Source organism: Mesocricetus auratus, unplaced genomic scaffold (assembly GCF_017639785.1).
Source record: "Mesocricetus auratus isolate SY011 unplaced genomic scaffold, BCM_Maur_2.0 Super-Scaffold_4256, whole genome shotgun sequence".
NCBI classification, from domain to species: domain Eukaryota; kingdom Metazoa; phylum Chordata; class Mammalia; order Rodentia; family Cricetidae; genus Mesocricetus; species Mesocricetus auratus.
This window is the reverse complement of record NW_024429182.1, coordinates 27,232,887-27,247,998: the sequence shown is the minus strand read 5'-3', so window position 1 is coordinate 27,247,998 and position 15,112 is coordinate 27,232,887. Positions and strand designations below refer to the sequence as shown.

At 38.9% G+C, this 15,112-nt stretch overlaps 1 protein-coding gene across 3 annotated transcripts in view; it reads right to left on the bottom strand.

The window, feature by feature from the left end:
- The window catches only part of Rnls (renalase, FAD dependent amine oxidase), a 301,883-nt gene extending 290,988 nt beyond the window's left edge, over nucleotides 1–10,895 (bottom strand). Inside the window, exons 1-3 of one of the 3 annotated variants that reach the window (XR_002382057.2) lie at nucleotides 10,510–10,895; nucleotides 9,707–9,812; nucleotides 8,228–8,370 (exon numbers count right to left, since the gene is read on the bottom strand). Coding sequence is in view for 2 of the 3 variants with exons in the window: in XM_021225074.2 (XP_021080733.1) it covers nucleotides 8,228–8,370; nucleotides 9,707–9,812; nucleotides 10,510–10,627 (367 nt within the window). In the remaining variant the exon portion in view is untranslated. The remainder of the gene's footprint in view (nucleotides 1–8,227; nucleotides 8,371–9,706; nucleotides 9,813–10,509) is intronic. The other 2 variants (XM_021225074.2, XM_005063687.4) reach the window with 2 other exon arrangements.
- Nucleotides 10,896–15,112: the final 4,217 nt, after the last annotated feature.

Sequence of the window (15,112 nt, the reverse complement as noted above, 5' to 3'; positions counted from 1 at the left end):
GTGGAGTCGATGATGGGGGGCAGTTCAGACGCCTCCAGTCGAATCAGGTGAAGTCAAGGAAGTGGATCCTCATTCTCTTTCTGAAGCAGTTGAAGATTGCTATCAGGAAATCCCTTGTTCTCTGGAAAACTCAAACATTAATGTTAACAAAGAAATATTTTAAATTTTATGTGTATGCATACTGGAAGAGGTGGCAATAGGGAAGATGGTAAACATGAAGGCAATTAGACTTTTCAGAAAAAGAAATCCACAAATAACAGTCCCTAACTTTATTTTCTTCTGTCTTATATCAATGCCTTGACTTCTGACACCAAAATGATTGTAGAAATTACTCACAAGAGACAAACAAGTAACCCAGATGAGCCAAGTAGTTTTCCGCTGCTGAACCGGAAGCAGGAAAGCCGGAAAAGAGAATGGGACTTCCGCTGTTCAGTCTTTTATACCTTCCTCCGTAATGCCCCTAGCCATGCCCAAAAGTGGGCCTGGCTAGTGACTTAGTTCACCACCTAGGTCCGTATATGTCTTTACAAAGGCTCAAGGTGTTCTGTAAGTTGAACTTCAGAAATGTTCTAAGTGCTGACCCCAGAGAGCAGGATCAGGAAGACAGGTGCACATTCTAGGCTCCAAGCAAGCCACAATAATTATGAACTCCAAGGATTAGGCCTAGAAACTTTCTGTTTTACAGGTTCCATTATTTAACAGGATAAAATATAATGCATGAAAAAAAAAATGAAAGACCATTGTGGCAGTTGAGCATACGCAAAGCTAACATGACTCTTGCAAAATCCACTCCATAAGTGGTATTTACAAAGAAGAAAGGAAAATTGTCTTTTTGGGTGCTAGGATTCAAGTTTCCAGGAAAGAGGAGTTTCCCTGTAGAGGTAATAACTTTAATAATGCATATGTGTAACTATGCATTATTTCATCTGCAAATAGTGAAAGCTTTACTTCTTCTTTTCCAATATGTATCCCTTTGATCTCCTTTTGTTGTCTTATTGCTCTAGCTAGAACTTCATGTACAATATTGAAGAGGTATGGAGAGAGTGGACAGCCATGTCTTGTTCCTGATTTTAGAGGAATTACCTTGAGTTTCTCTCCATTTAGTTTGATGTTGGCTGTTGGTTTACTGTATATTGCCTTTATTATGTTTAGGTATATTCCTGTTATCCCTGATGTCTCCAAGACCATTATCATAAAAGGGTGCTGGGTTTTTTTCAAAGCATTTTTCAGCATATAGTGAGATGATCATGTGATTTTTCTTTCTCAGTTTGTTTATTTGGTGGATTACACTGATGGATTTTTGCATGTTGTACCATCCCTGCATCCCTGGGATGAAGCCTACTTGATCATGGTGGATGATTTTTCTGATGTGTTCTTGCATTGGATTTGCCAGTATTTTATTGAGTATTTTTGCATCAATGTTCATGAGGGATATTGGTCTGTAGTTCTCTTTCTTGTGTCTTTGTGCGGCTTGGGTACCACTGTAAAAAGAGTTTGGCAATGACCCTTCTTCAATTGTGTGGAATATTTTGATGAGAATAAGTATTAATTTTCCTTTGAATTTCTGGTAGAATTCTGCACTGAAACTTTCTGTTCCTGGGCTTTTTTGGTTGGGAGACATTTGATGAGTCCTTCTATTTCACTATGTTTTATAGATCTATTTATATTGCTTATCTGTTCTTGATTTAATTTTGGTAAGTGATATCTATCCAGAAAATTGTCTATTTCCTTTAAATTTTCGTATTTTGTGGAGTACAGGCTTTCAAAGTATGACCCGAAGATTCTCTGGATTTCCTCAGTGTCCAATATTATGTCCCCCTTTTCATTTTTGATTTTGTTAATTTGCATGTTCTCTCTCTGCCTGTTGGTCAGTTTGGATGTTTGTCTTGTTGATTTTCTGGAAGAACTAACTCTTTGTTACATTGGTTGTTTTTATTGTTTTCTTTGTTTCTACTCTATTAATTTCAACCCTCAGTTTGATTATTTCCTGGCATCTACTCCTCTGGGGTGAGTTTGCTTCTTTGTGTTCTGAGCTTTCAGTTGTGCTATTAATTCTCCAGTGTGATTATTCTCCACTTTTTTCATGTGAGCACTTAGTGCTATGAACTTTCCTCTTAGTACAGCTTTCAAAGTGTCCCATAAATTTGGGTATGTTATGTCTTCATTTTCATTGAATTCTAGGAAGACTTTGTTTTCATTTTTTATGCATTGTTCGATTTCCACGAATTTGCAGGTTTTCTGCAATTTTTTTTGTTGAATTCTAACTTTAAAGCATGATGGTCTGATAAGATACAGGGTATTACTCAATTTTTTTGTACCTGTTGAGGTTTGCTATGTTGTCAAGTATGTGGTCCATTTTAGAGAAGGTTCCACATGGCGCTGAAAAGAAGTAAATTATTTTGTGTTTGGATGGAATGTTCCATAGATGTCTGCTAAAACCAAATGGGTCATAACTTCTATTAGTTTCTTTGTTTCTTAAGTTTCTGTCGGGGTCCTGTTTAGTCGTGAGAGTGGCATGTTGAAGTCTCCCACTATAACTCTGTGAGGTCTTATGTGTAATTTGAGTTTTAGTAATGATTCTTTTACGAATGTGGATGCTTTTGTATTTGGGACATAGATGTTCAGAATTTAGACTTCATCTTGATGGATTTCTCCTGTGATGAATACGAACTGATTTTCTTCATCTCTTTTGATTGATTTTAATTTGAATTCTAATTTGTTCGATATTAAGATTGCTACTCCCACTTGTTTCTTGGGTCCATTTGATTGGGAAATCGTTTCCCATCCCTTAACTCTCAGGTTCTGTCTTTATTTGAAGATGAGGTGTTCCTTGTATGCAATAGAAGGATGGATTCTGTTTTTGTATCTATTCTGTTAGCCTATATCTTTTTATATGTAAATTAAGACCAATAATAATAAGGGAATATTAATGACCATTGATTGTTCATTCTTGTTTGTTTTGTATTTGTTGTTGTTGGATTTTCACCCCTTTTTTGCTTTGGCTGTTGATAATGTGGGGTTATCTATTGCCTATGTTTTTCTGGGTGTAGTTGGAGTTGGAGTTTTCCTTCCAGAACTTTGTGTCGGGCTGGATTTGTGGATATGTATTGTTTAAATCTGTTTTTGTCATAGAATATCTTGTTTTCCCCATCTACAGTGATTGAAAGCTTTGCTGTGTATAGTAGTCTGGGCTGGCATTCTTGGTCTCTTAGTGTTGGTAGAATATCTATCCAGGACCATCTGGTTTTCAGAGTTTCCATGGAGAAGTCAGATGTGATTTTGATAGGTTTGTCTTTATATGCTACTTGGCCTTTTTCCTTAGCTGCTCTTAATATTCTTTCCTTTATTCTGTAAATTTGGTGTATTGATTATTATATGCTGAAGGGACTTTTTTGGTCCACTCTATTTGGTGTTCTGTAGGCTTCCTGTACTTTCATTGGCATGTCTTTCTTTAAGTTGGGAAAGTTTTCTTCTGTGATTTTGTTGAATGTTTTCTACATCTTTGAGATGGGTTCCTTCACCTTTTTCTATACCTATTATTCTTAGGTTTGGTCTTTTCACGGTGTCCAATATTTCCTGGGTATTTTGTGTTAAGGATTTGCTGAACTTGTCAATGTATCTATTTCTCCTAGTGTATCTTCAATGCCTGAGATTCTCTCTTCCATATCTTGTATTCTGTTGGTTATGCTTGCATCTGTAGTTCCTGATCATTTACCCAGATTTTCTATTTCCATTGTCTCAGTTTGTGTTTTCTTTATTGTCTCTATTTCAGTTTTCAGGTCTTGAACTGTTTCCTTCATCTGTGTGATTGCTTTTTTCTTGGCTTTTTAAAAGAGATCCTGTGATTTCTTGCATTTTTTGGTTTGTTTTTGCTTTAAGGGATTTTTTAATATCCTCTTTGAAGGCCTCTATCATTTTCATGAAGTTGTTATTTATTTATTTTTATTTTATTTTATTTTATTTTTGGTTGTTTGAGACAGGGTTTCTCTGTTGCTTTGGAGGCTGTCCTGGAACCAGCTCTTGTAGACCATGCTGGTCTCGAACTCACAGAGATCTGCCTGCCTTTGCCTCCCAAGTGCTAGGATTAAAGGCATGTGCCACCAATGCCCAGCCATGAAGTTGTTTTTAGGGCCAATCTCTTCTGCTTCATCTGCATTGGGATGTTCAGGTCTTGCTGGTGTAGATTCCCTAGACTCTGGTGCTATCATTTTGATTTATCTGTTGCTAAATGTGTTTTCATATTGTCTTCTTCCCATCTCTTATTCCAATGGGTGCAGGAGGAGTGTCTTCTTCTCCTAGTGAGTATGGGTCCAAGGTTCCTATCCAGTTGTGTGCATGCAGGTCAAATACTCTGATGGCTCTCCTCTTCCCATGGGTAGAGGCTGGACTGGTACTGGGGCCTTGGTAGTCTCTAGGTGGCCTGGACCACCAGGATGGGTTCCTCCATGTGCAGTCCCAGGCCTCAGGAGGCTCCGAGCAGGGCACCGGAAGGCCAACTTTCAATTTCTTGAATGCACTTTGCTGTATCTACTTCATGACTGCTCCAGTTCCTGCTCTGTGGAACTCTAGCTCCTTGATTCTTGCCCTTGTTCACACTTGATGACTTTTAAAGTATCCATGAAATGTCAGTTCCTCTGTTGACACTTTTCCTGACATCTTTTCAGCTCACCACTCTGAAATCTATGTTACATTAGGTATTTTTACTAAATATTTGTTCACAGTGCTCACAGCCTTATAAGCATTTACTATACATTTATTTTAATTAAAGGATCAATTTAACGTCTCCCTAGCCCACCACTGCACTCTACATTGATAGGCAGAAACTATGTCGTGTTGCCCAGTTTCTCCTAGTTGCACATTTTCTATTCAGTCAAAAGGGGGTAACTGTGTCCCCAGGAAATGGTTCAACCCAAGTCCAAGTTGACAAACTAAGGAGTTTAATTGGGATTACTTACGGGCAGCTAGACTATAACTTAAATGTCATCAGTGAAGAGCACAACTCTTGTACTTTCTGATATGACTCTCAAAGTCTTTACACCAGCTCCATGAAGAAATATTCCTGGGAACAACCTTGTGAGGATATTGAACAAGTAATCATACCTTGCTAAGATTTGAAAGACTCAACAGTCAAGGAATGCCTAGAGGACAGAGTTCCACAATACCCACTGCACGCTATTTAATGGAACTTTTTAATTTTGCACATAGCTATATAAATAAGGGACTAGTAAGGTTTACAGATTTTATAAAAGCAAATGTGTTTCTATTACATAGATTTTCATTTCATTCAAACTGCCCTCTAGTGTGTGTGTGTGTGTGTGTGTGTGTGTGTGTGTGTATACGCACAGATACTATGCTCAAGCATGTGGAAATCAGAAGGGGAGTCAATGTTCCCTACTTACTTTTTTGAGGATAGTTCTCACTGAACATGAAGGTGGCCATTTCAGCCAGGTTGACTAGCTACCAAAGTCCTGAGATCTTCCTGTCTCTCTCCTGCCAGTACTTGTGGCCACAGGCTCTTGTTGCCACACCCAGCTTTTATGTGGGTTCTCAGAATTTAATTTTAGGCCATGTTTCTTTTACAGCAAGCCTTTACCAACTAAGCAACCTCCTTATCTATTTTCTTCCATTTTTAATGAGGAAAATCCAAGTAAATTTTTCTTGTATAATTTCCCACGGATTAGTTTTAGTAAACAGCACCTGGCAATGCTGAAATGAGACCTGAAGACATAGGAGAGCTCTATAAATGTACTGATTATAGTAGACAACTGAATAGTCACGTATACTTTGCATGCTACTCTGCAGCATCCCCTGAAAGAACATTGCACTGGATAATGTCATGAATATTCAGCAGGGAGAACTGTGATAGAGAACTACACAAGATCACTTCCTTCACATCTATTTTAGAAAAAGTAAACAAACAAAAAGGGAAGATAATGAAAGGTAAATATTACTATGCAAAAGTCCTCATCTCTAAATTAAAAAAATATATATCTTTTTAAAAATAAAATAATCCTACCTATTTTGTCAACTTATACTGAATATTGTGACCTTCCATACTGCTGACCAATATTATTCTGAAGGAATATGATAAAGGAAAAATTGATGCATTAATATTCCTTCTTGTTGACAGGCAAACACAAATAAAAGCTTCTAGTCCAGAAATCCAGAGCTAAATTCATCTTCTTATGAAATTTGTGAATACATAAGGCACTTTTAAAACAAAGAAGTTGATCCATCATTCTCTGTCCTAGTTATAGGTATTATGGCCTGAAGAAACACCATGACCAAGACAACATGGGGAGAAAGTGTTTAGTTCAGCTTACACATCTAGGTAACAGTCTATGAGGGAAATCAGGCTAGGAATTCAAACAGGACAGGAACCTGGAGGCAACAGCTGATGCAGAGGCATGAATGAGTGATAATTACAAGCTTGTTCATCATGACTTGCTTAGTCTGCTTTCTTAGATAACTCAGGACCACCAACACAGGGATGGCACCACCCACAATATGCTGGGCCCTCTCTCAGCAAATTGTTCATGAATCAGTGAGTGTGCCTACACTATACTACTATGAGTTGTGCAGCAACTTCATGTTTGTCTTTTAGAACTTTGTGGAATTGTTTTTCAGATTTTGGTTTATTTATTTATTTATCTATTTATTTATTTATTTATTTATTTTTACTGATCTTTTTACTGATTTTACAGGATCCTATACTACAGCCCTTGCTGGCCTGGAACTCACTATGTAGCCCAAGTTGTCCTTGAAGTTGTGGTGTGTAGGGAAAGACCTAAGCACCTGAGCTGCTGACCACGCCCATTTTAGGTGTGGCTACAGGTGTGTACAAGCATGTGGAATAAAGGGCTGAGGATAGAGGCACTCTCTTTTCAGGGTTCCGGTCAGGTCTAAAAAGGATGCAGAGACTAACCTGGGTTTTCGGTTTCTTGTGTATTTTCTCACAATAAATAACTAACAATACCCTTATTCTGTGTACTGTTACTTTTCCTTAAAAGTGATGACCTTTCAACTGCCTCCAACATGCTAAGAAAACAGATATATGCCACAATGCTTAGCCCTTTTTCAATGTGTCTGAACTATAGTTGTTAATAAATGTAAACTATCTGAATGGGGAAGGAGGAGCAAAATATATTCCATTGGTTCTGTTTATCTGAATAACACTTTCATAGTCTGAATCTCGAATGGAGAAAGGGCCTAAACCAGAACTTCATTTTTTAGGTGTCCTGTTATATATTCAATCTCATAGACCTTTCTCATGCTCAGATTTTTGAGGCTTTCATTAAGTAATGTTTGACAAGGAAGACCAAAATTGTAATAATTCTATAACTAGCTGTGAAAGAACAAATTTCTGCTCACACCTTTCTGTAGCAATATTGAATGGGGTACTTAGCCAAATTACAAATTTCCAAGAAAGCTTGTTCTAAAATAGAAAAACAATTTATCACCCAAGAATACCTCTATTTGTTCTTTTTATAAAATATAAATTTTTCACAGTATTCATAAAATGCATATAGGAGAAATGAAGATCCTATTAGAATATAGTCCATAAGACATTCAAAGAAAAACTGCAAAGAGCTGCTTAACAAAGCAAAAGGTGTATAAATTCACTTGTAACTTAGAAAACAAAAACCCAAAACTACAAAAATATGCTGTTTTTAACCTATGATGCCAGCCAAAAAATTAAAATTTCCATAACACTCAGATGTGAGGGTCAATTCTCATTCACTACTAATGAGATGGTCTTTAAGAGTAGCACGACTTGTTAAAATTCTACAGCCATGTCAAGATGAAGGATGGAAAACTGCTTTTGCATACTCAAAAATCAAGACAGACCCCATTCCTCAAAATACAAGTATATATAAGAAAGTTGAATGAATTATTATACACATATACTGTACTGTTTTGGATATCTATTAAAGAGAGCAAAGCAAATTAAATATGTTGGTGTGAAAAATACACCAAAGATATTAAACAAGAAAGATACTGAGTAGTTTATATAAAATAACCCTTTGTTCATATTTTAAGGAAATCAATATAAACAGACCAGTAGTAAATGTAGACAACCATGCAGTTCAATAGGAAAATGAACATTTGTTTAAAAAACAGAGACTGATTTTAAGGAGAAGACAAGAGTATAACTATTTATATAATCATCTATTAGATGCCAACATTAAATGCACAACTTTAACTTAAAGGAAAATCCGAGTCCCACCTGATTCTTTCAAGTAGTGCTTAATAATTGAAGAAATTCCATGAGGTGCCACAAAGTTGCAATCTCCTTCCGTCACCATCATTCCTTCAATAGGTGCAGTCAGAGGCACCAGAATCCCGAGAGCTAACAACTCCTCATAAAATCTGAAACAATTATATGGAAATGTATAGTGTGATTAGCTCTGTAACCACTGTCTTGTCTTCTAAAATAACAAATCTCGCTATAAATCTTTATATGACCAACTCAATTTATACTGTGTTAAACAACACTTGTAATTCAGGGGAAGAACAAAAATCCTTCAAGGATCTGTAAATCTTCTACTGGCATTATAGCTAATTTAATAACTTCTATTTCTCTGTATAACTGTGAAGTCAAGAAAAGAACATACAGAAAATGTGGAACATTTACACAATGGAGTACTACTCAGTGGGAAAAAAAAACCAATGGAATCTTGAAATTTGCAGGCAAATGGACAGCACTAGAAGAAACCATCCTGAGTGAGGTAACCCAGTCACAAAAAGACAAACATGGTATGTACTCACTCATATATGGATTTTAGATATGGATCAGGGGAGTGCCAGCCTACAATCCCACTGCCAGAGATTCTGGGAAACAGAATCTTCAACCAATTACTGATGGAAGCAGAGGCAGACACCCACAGCTAAACACTGACTGAACTCAAGGAACCCAGTAACAGAGAGGGAGGACTGATGAGCATAGGAGTCATGACTGGGCTGGTTTAACCCCCAGAAACAGCTGACCTGAACAAGGGGGAGCTGTTGAACCCCAGACTGATGGCTGGGAATTCAGCATGGGACTGATCCAGACCCCCTGAATGTGGGTGTTAGTGAGGAGGCCTAGGCAAGCTATGGGGCCTTGGGTAGTAGATCCGTATTTATCCTTGCATACAAATGGAATTTGTGTACTCATCCCACAATGAGTACAGCCTGGACTCTCAGCCTGGACTCTTGGGGGAGGGCCTAGGCCCTGCCCTGGATGAAATGACAGACTATGGATACCCCCCATGGAGGGCTTGGCCCTCCCTGGGGAAAGGAGTGAGGGTTGGGGGAGGAGAATGGGGGTAGGTGGTAGGGCATGGGAGGGAAGGCAGAGGGAGAGGGAACTGGGATTGACATGTGAAACAACCTTGTTTCTAATTTAAATTTGAAAATAAAAAAATCAATTCCTAAAAAAAAGAAAAGAAAAGTACATAGAAAAATATTATATGCCTCTTTTAAATATGCTTGGAAATACTGACTTTCATTACTATCTGCCAACTCCAACACCAACAATTACTAAAATATATTTATCCTTTTTTTTGCTGTTGTTCCATATATAATTTTATACAGTCTTCACAAAGGTGATAAGAACATTTTACTGTCACAGGAGGCAAAGTTTTAAAATGTGTTAGAATGGATGATTTGGTTCACTTTACACCATACACCTGTCTACTAAGTTTCCAGCTAGTGATGAACTTACTCTTGATGCTTCTTGGCATAATGAGGCGTACAGGTGATATACTGAGCTCCCAAGTCAGCTGTGCATCGCGGATTATGAGGACTGTTGGCAGTAACCATTCTTCCCCCTTAAAATATCCATAAGCAATTGTCAGTGCACAGAATGAACCTTTTGAAATTCTCAACTCACCCCAGACAGCCTGGTGGCTTTATTGTCTTTGTCCAAATACATGAGGAACGTTATTAATCTAAGCTTAAGTCTTTATCGTTACTTATTGTATTGGGTATTTGGTCATTGTAAGTTTTTTTATTTGAATAAACAAAGGACTCGTGGATAATGTACGACTGCCTTACAGTGTTACTAGAAGCACCCATTGTGCTAACCTGAACATACGAACGAAAGGATGGATGGGTAAGACGACAAGGCTGAAATGCCAGAATGACTAAGGAAGGCTCTTCAGTCAGGACTTGGAGTCTAGATGGTTGTAAAGTGTTGCCCACGGGGGACTTGGGAATCTGCACACTCTGGAGAAAGCTGCAAGGGCCCAGAGCGGCCTAGCCCCCAGGAAGCAGGCGGGCCCATGCTGGCTGCCTCCCGGGGCAGTTCTCGGTGCCCAGCCAGTCTCTCGGTCTCTCGGGCCCCACCAGGACCTCGGCTCTCCCAAGCACCCAGCCTTCCGGCTGCGGCAACCGCGGGTCACGTGACAGCCCGCTCTGCGCGCGGCGAGCTGCTGCCGGCCCTTTCTCCTCTGAGCCACAGGGTGGCTGGCGGGCCTGCCGCTCCGAGGAGGTCCTTCCTCCCACTCCTGCTGTCCCTGCACTCACCTGCGTCCCCAGCCTTGTCCCATAGAGCGAGGTGCAGGGGGCCGGCTGCCGCCCTCCTCAGCAGCGCGGCGCACAGGCTTCCGGTGAGCCCGGCGCCCACGACCAGCACCCGGCGCATGGCGGCGGCTCTCGGCTGGGCGGGTGGAGGAAGGTTGGAGTGTCGCCGGCTCACGCGGCCACCGAGGAGTCCCCGCGAAGGTCAGGACCGTGCCCTGGGCGGGCCGCCTGCGCCTGAGAGGGCGGGGAGCCCGCAGAGGTGACCAAGACCGAGAGAGCCCGCCCCTGCCTCCACCGAGGAGCTCGCCCACTGAGCCCAGAATCCCATCCAGCCCTGGAGAAAATTCTGGAAGGCACAGCCTCGGAATGGACCTCGGAGGAGGGATCAAGTGAGGGAAGGAAACAGTAGAGATGGATGCCACAGCTGTATTTCTTTTCGAGTCTTACAGGTCACTTCCTGATGACAGGAAGAGGTTTTGAAAACAAGATGTTTTTGTTACAGCTAATCAGACATTACAAAGTATGTGTTCTTCTACAAATTATGTCTTTCCTGACATCGACTCCTCCGTCTATGAAATGTGGAAAACAATGCATCCTTTCCAAAGCTGTGAAGAATACACTTGGTTCACCAGAAAATTTTACATCACTTACCATATCAACAAATGCTACCTTCTGTGTCTGAATGGGTTCACTGTGCACCAAGAGATAGAATGTAAAATGGATTCTGCTGCTACCACTGCCCTATCTTCAACTACTGTCCTAGAAGTTCTCAAAGAAACAAAAAGGAATGGAAAAATAGGAACCATTAAAAATAGTTACCTTACAGTGCCGTGGAACCCTGGCAATTGTAGTCAATAGCAATAAACATTTAAAAATCAAGTTTTGCTTAATGTCTACATGGTGACAAACATTTCCATGAATCAAGTTTTTACTTGATCAGTTGTGTAGCTAATAAAGAAGCTTGAAGAAAATATGGGTGAACACAGATACCCTAAGGAGACATGTAAGCATAGCAATATAAACAGAAAAAGGATTCAATGCATAATTTGCAACTGTTTTTTTTACAAAGTGTAAATAATAATTTTTGCGTGAAAATGAATTTCTTATAAAATCTCAAAGAACACAAATGTCCTTTCCTGGAATCTAGGATAACTGAGAAAAGAATGAGCAAAGGAGATAGATACAAAATGAGTGTAGTTATATTAAGTCTTATCCTGATTCTTGGACATTTGCTGGCCACCTTTAAGTCTTTCTGCAGTTTTATTTTAATATACTTATTCTTCTCTTATACATTATATTCCAACTACAGTTTCCCCTCCCAGTTCTTCACCACCTTCCATCTCCCCCAGATCTACTCCTTATTTCTACAGACAAGTTAGTTTTGTTTTAAGTTTAAATATCTTCTTTAGACTAAAAGGGGAATTGTAGGGGGAAACTTAGGACTCTGCCATTAGCCACGTGGGGCTCTAGAGACACATACAGATGTGGTAACGAAAGGGCAGAACCACACTGCTAACCACACCCACTTTGGGCATGACTAAAGACAGGTAGGTGAACTATGCCATTAGCCAGGCCCACTTTTGGGCGTGGCTAGAGGCGTGTACAGAGGAAGGAATAAAAGATCAAGTAGCAGAGCCCTGCCCTCGTTTCAGCTTCCAGTTCAGTAGCATATAACTACTTGACTCATCTGGGTTGCCTGTTTTCTCTTGTGAGTAATTTCTACAATAAACTGTTATTTATACCCTCAACAAGTGTGCCGTTTATCGTTGTGTTGTCACTTGGGTTCAAGGAAGTCGTCCAGGGTTACAAATCATGGCAATAGTAAGCCAAAATTGGCTTTGTGATCTATCCTTGGATCCTGCTTCTCTGTACTTTACCATCTTTCTTATTGCTCAATTTCTGTTAGTAGTCAAATCATTTCAGACAATTAGACCTTGGAACTTCACAGTCACCTTCCAGGACTACTATTTTCTCATCTTTGCTATTGATTAGTCTTCAGGTCTTTTTGACAATTTCTTCATTGTCTTTTGTATCTGATTTTATGGAATTGTAGAACAGAAAATGTATCTTAATTACATGCCTGTCAAGTAGCTATTATAGTGTCTCGAGGGCTCTTTTCACACAATTCTTACAAGCTAGACATCCCTAACTGTGGAAAACAACTGTCACAAACTGTTTTTTTACTGGAACTCAAGCAATCAAAATCATTAATCATTACCTGAATTAGTATAATTCTGTTTTTCTTGTTCCCAGTCTCTGTTATGAATCTACACTGAAAAGCAATCATTGGTTCCCCAAACTTCTATCACTCTGAGTGGCAGTTAGAGTTAAGTTTTACTCAGATCACATTAGCCTAAAAAAGTATTCAGTGGATTTTCTACAATACATCTTTCTTTCGTGTCTTCATATTTCTCATGGTTTAGTTAATGGAATTTCTATTTCCTGGGCTTATACTCACATTTTCCACCTTCTGTAGAAATGGAAGACCTTTGCTTATGATGCTTTTGCTATATGTTGACTTCCGTTTAAATTTGACATTCATTTTCCACCTTTTTTCTTTTAAATTTTCTGCTTATAGTAAACAGTGTGCTCTTTTAAGTGATTTGTTCATAATATGAACAATATTTCTATTAAATTAACAATACATAAAAATACTAAAAATTAGTTAAATTTATATATTAATTAATCAAAATTATAAATTAATCAAAAGTTCTGCTATGTATGATGATGGATGCTACCTCCTTAAAACCATAAATATTACATTTAGAAAAAGGGTATATGAATTGATTAAAAATGTTCTGCTGGGAAGTAAGATTTGGAAGCATCCATTCATTGGATTTTCAGTATGAAAGTTAATATGCCTTGGATTAACTCAATTTGGGAGGCAGGTAGTGGGCCCCCAAAGAGTAAAATAAAACCCAACTATACTGTAGTTCTTGGTTTACATTGCTTCTAATATTGCTTGTATAGTCTTCTAGATGTTGGAGGCATATTTCCTTGGCTTTTAAATTTTAGAAGTTATTATTTGTAGAGAGAAGCCTTTTCCTTGCCAGTTGCCTGGGCTCTGCCAGTTGCCTTGGCTCTGCCATGTTGTAGTCCCCAAATAAACACACAAGAGGCTGTATTAATTATGAAGCTGTTGGCCTTGCTTGTTTCTTACTGGCTATCTCTGACTTAAGTACTTACCAGAGAAAGAGGTCAGGGCGTCTTACCCCTATTGCAGCTACATCGTGACTCCCTGTCTTTCTCCTACCCAGAGTCCTCCTGGACTCCTAGTCCCACCTATCTTGCTTCCCTATTGGCCAACAGTGCTTTATTGACATATACACAGGACTTCCCCAACAATTATGAAATATCTCCACCAAAATTCTTGTTCACTTTTAATATGCATTGTGGCATGCTGAGATAAGGACTCTGAAAGAGGCAAATCATTATTCCCTTGTGAATAGAACAATCTAGTCATAATTGAATGTATTGTTGGTTACTGGGTCAGCTATAATATTAAGCTGGGTTCTATCTCTTGAATATGCCTGCTTTACTATGAGATCTGGCTAAGAACTCCCACAGCAAGAAGAAATTTTACTTGAGTGAACATGTGGCTCAGTACATCACTTTTCTAGTGTTCAAGTGACCTTTCTGTCATCTTCCTTCCCATCAATGCAAAGAAAAAGAAACAAAAAACAAATAAAAACACACATACACCTTCACCAGATGTAGACCATAACTTTGGTCTAGTAGCCTTCAGAATCATAATGTGAATAAAATGTTACTCTTTAAATGGTACCCAGTCTATGGAGTTCACATAACAGAATTCTGGGATACAAGTTTACATTGAAATGAATGGTTCTTTTCTCTACACTTCTCTCATTTTTTCTTATTCTTTATGTAAGTTAGTGCCTTTGAACACATCAGTGACTAGTCTTTTTAACATCTATAAAGAAAGTGCTTCAGAAGGGCACACATTTCAACTCCTACAAAAACTGCTTCCCGAGAGCAACGGGTGCTCAGGAGTGTGTCCTCAAAAAGATAAGTTCTTATAAAATATATATTAGTAACTATGGGTTAATAATCAAATCAGAGCTAGCTGATAAGAAACCAAGTAAATGGCCAACAGCTTCAAAATTATTATAATGTCCTGTGTGTTATTTGGGGGATGAAAACAGCAACAGAAACCAGGCGGCAGGCAGAAAGACTAAACGTTACACCTCCTTCCAATTCCAACCCTAGATAATTGAAAACTAACCCTCACAGGTGTAAATTATCCTATATTATCAACAGTAGGGAAATGGGGTGTAGTCTTCTCAAAATTACTTCCTGCTGAAGTGGGACGATGAAATTATCATGGGAACCTGTAGGAAGAAAATGTTAGTATAGTGAAAGTCTTAAGTGGATTAAATAGTCTACTTCGGCTGGTGATGGTTGATTGAAGTTCTTGGCTGAAGTTCTAATGTCAATCAAATCTCTTTCTGAAGTTCTGGCCGGATTGTAGAAGGTGCACCATGTCAATTCATTGATCTGGAGTTGTGTTGAGTGATGTAGTCCCAAACTGGTTTTAGGATGGTACTTGTCAGATGGAGTTGATGATGTGGGGCCCCATTTTTTTCAT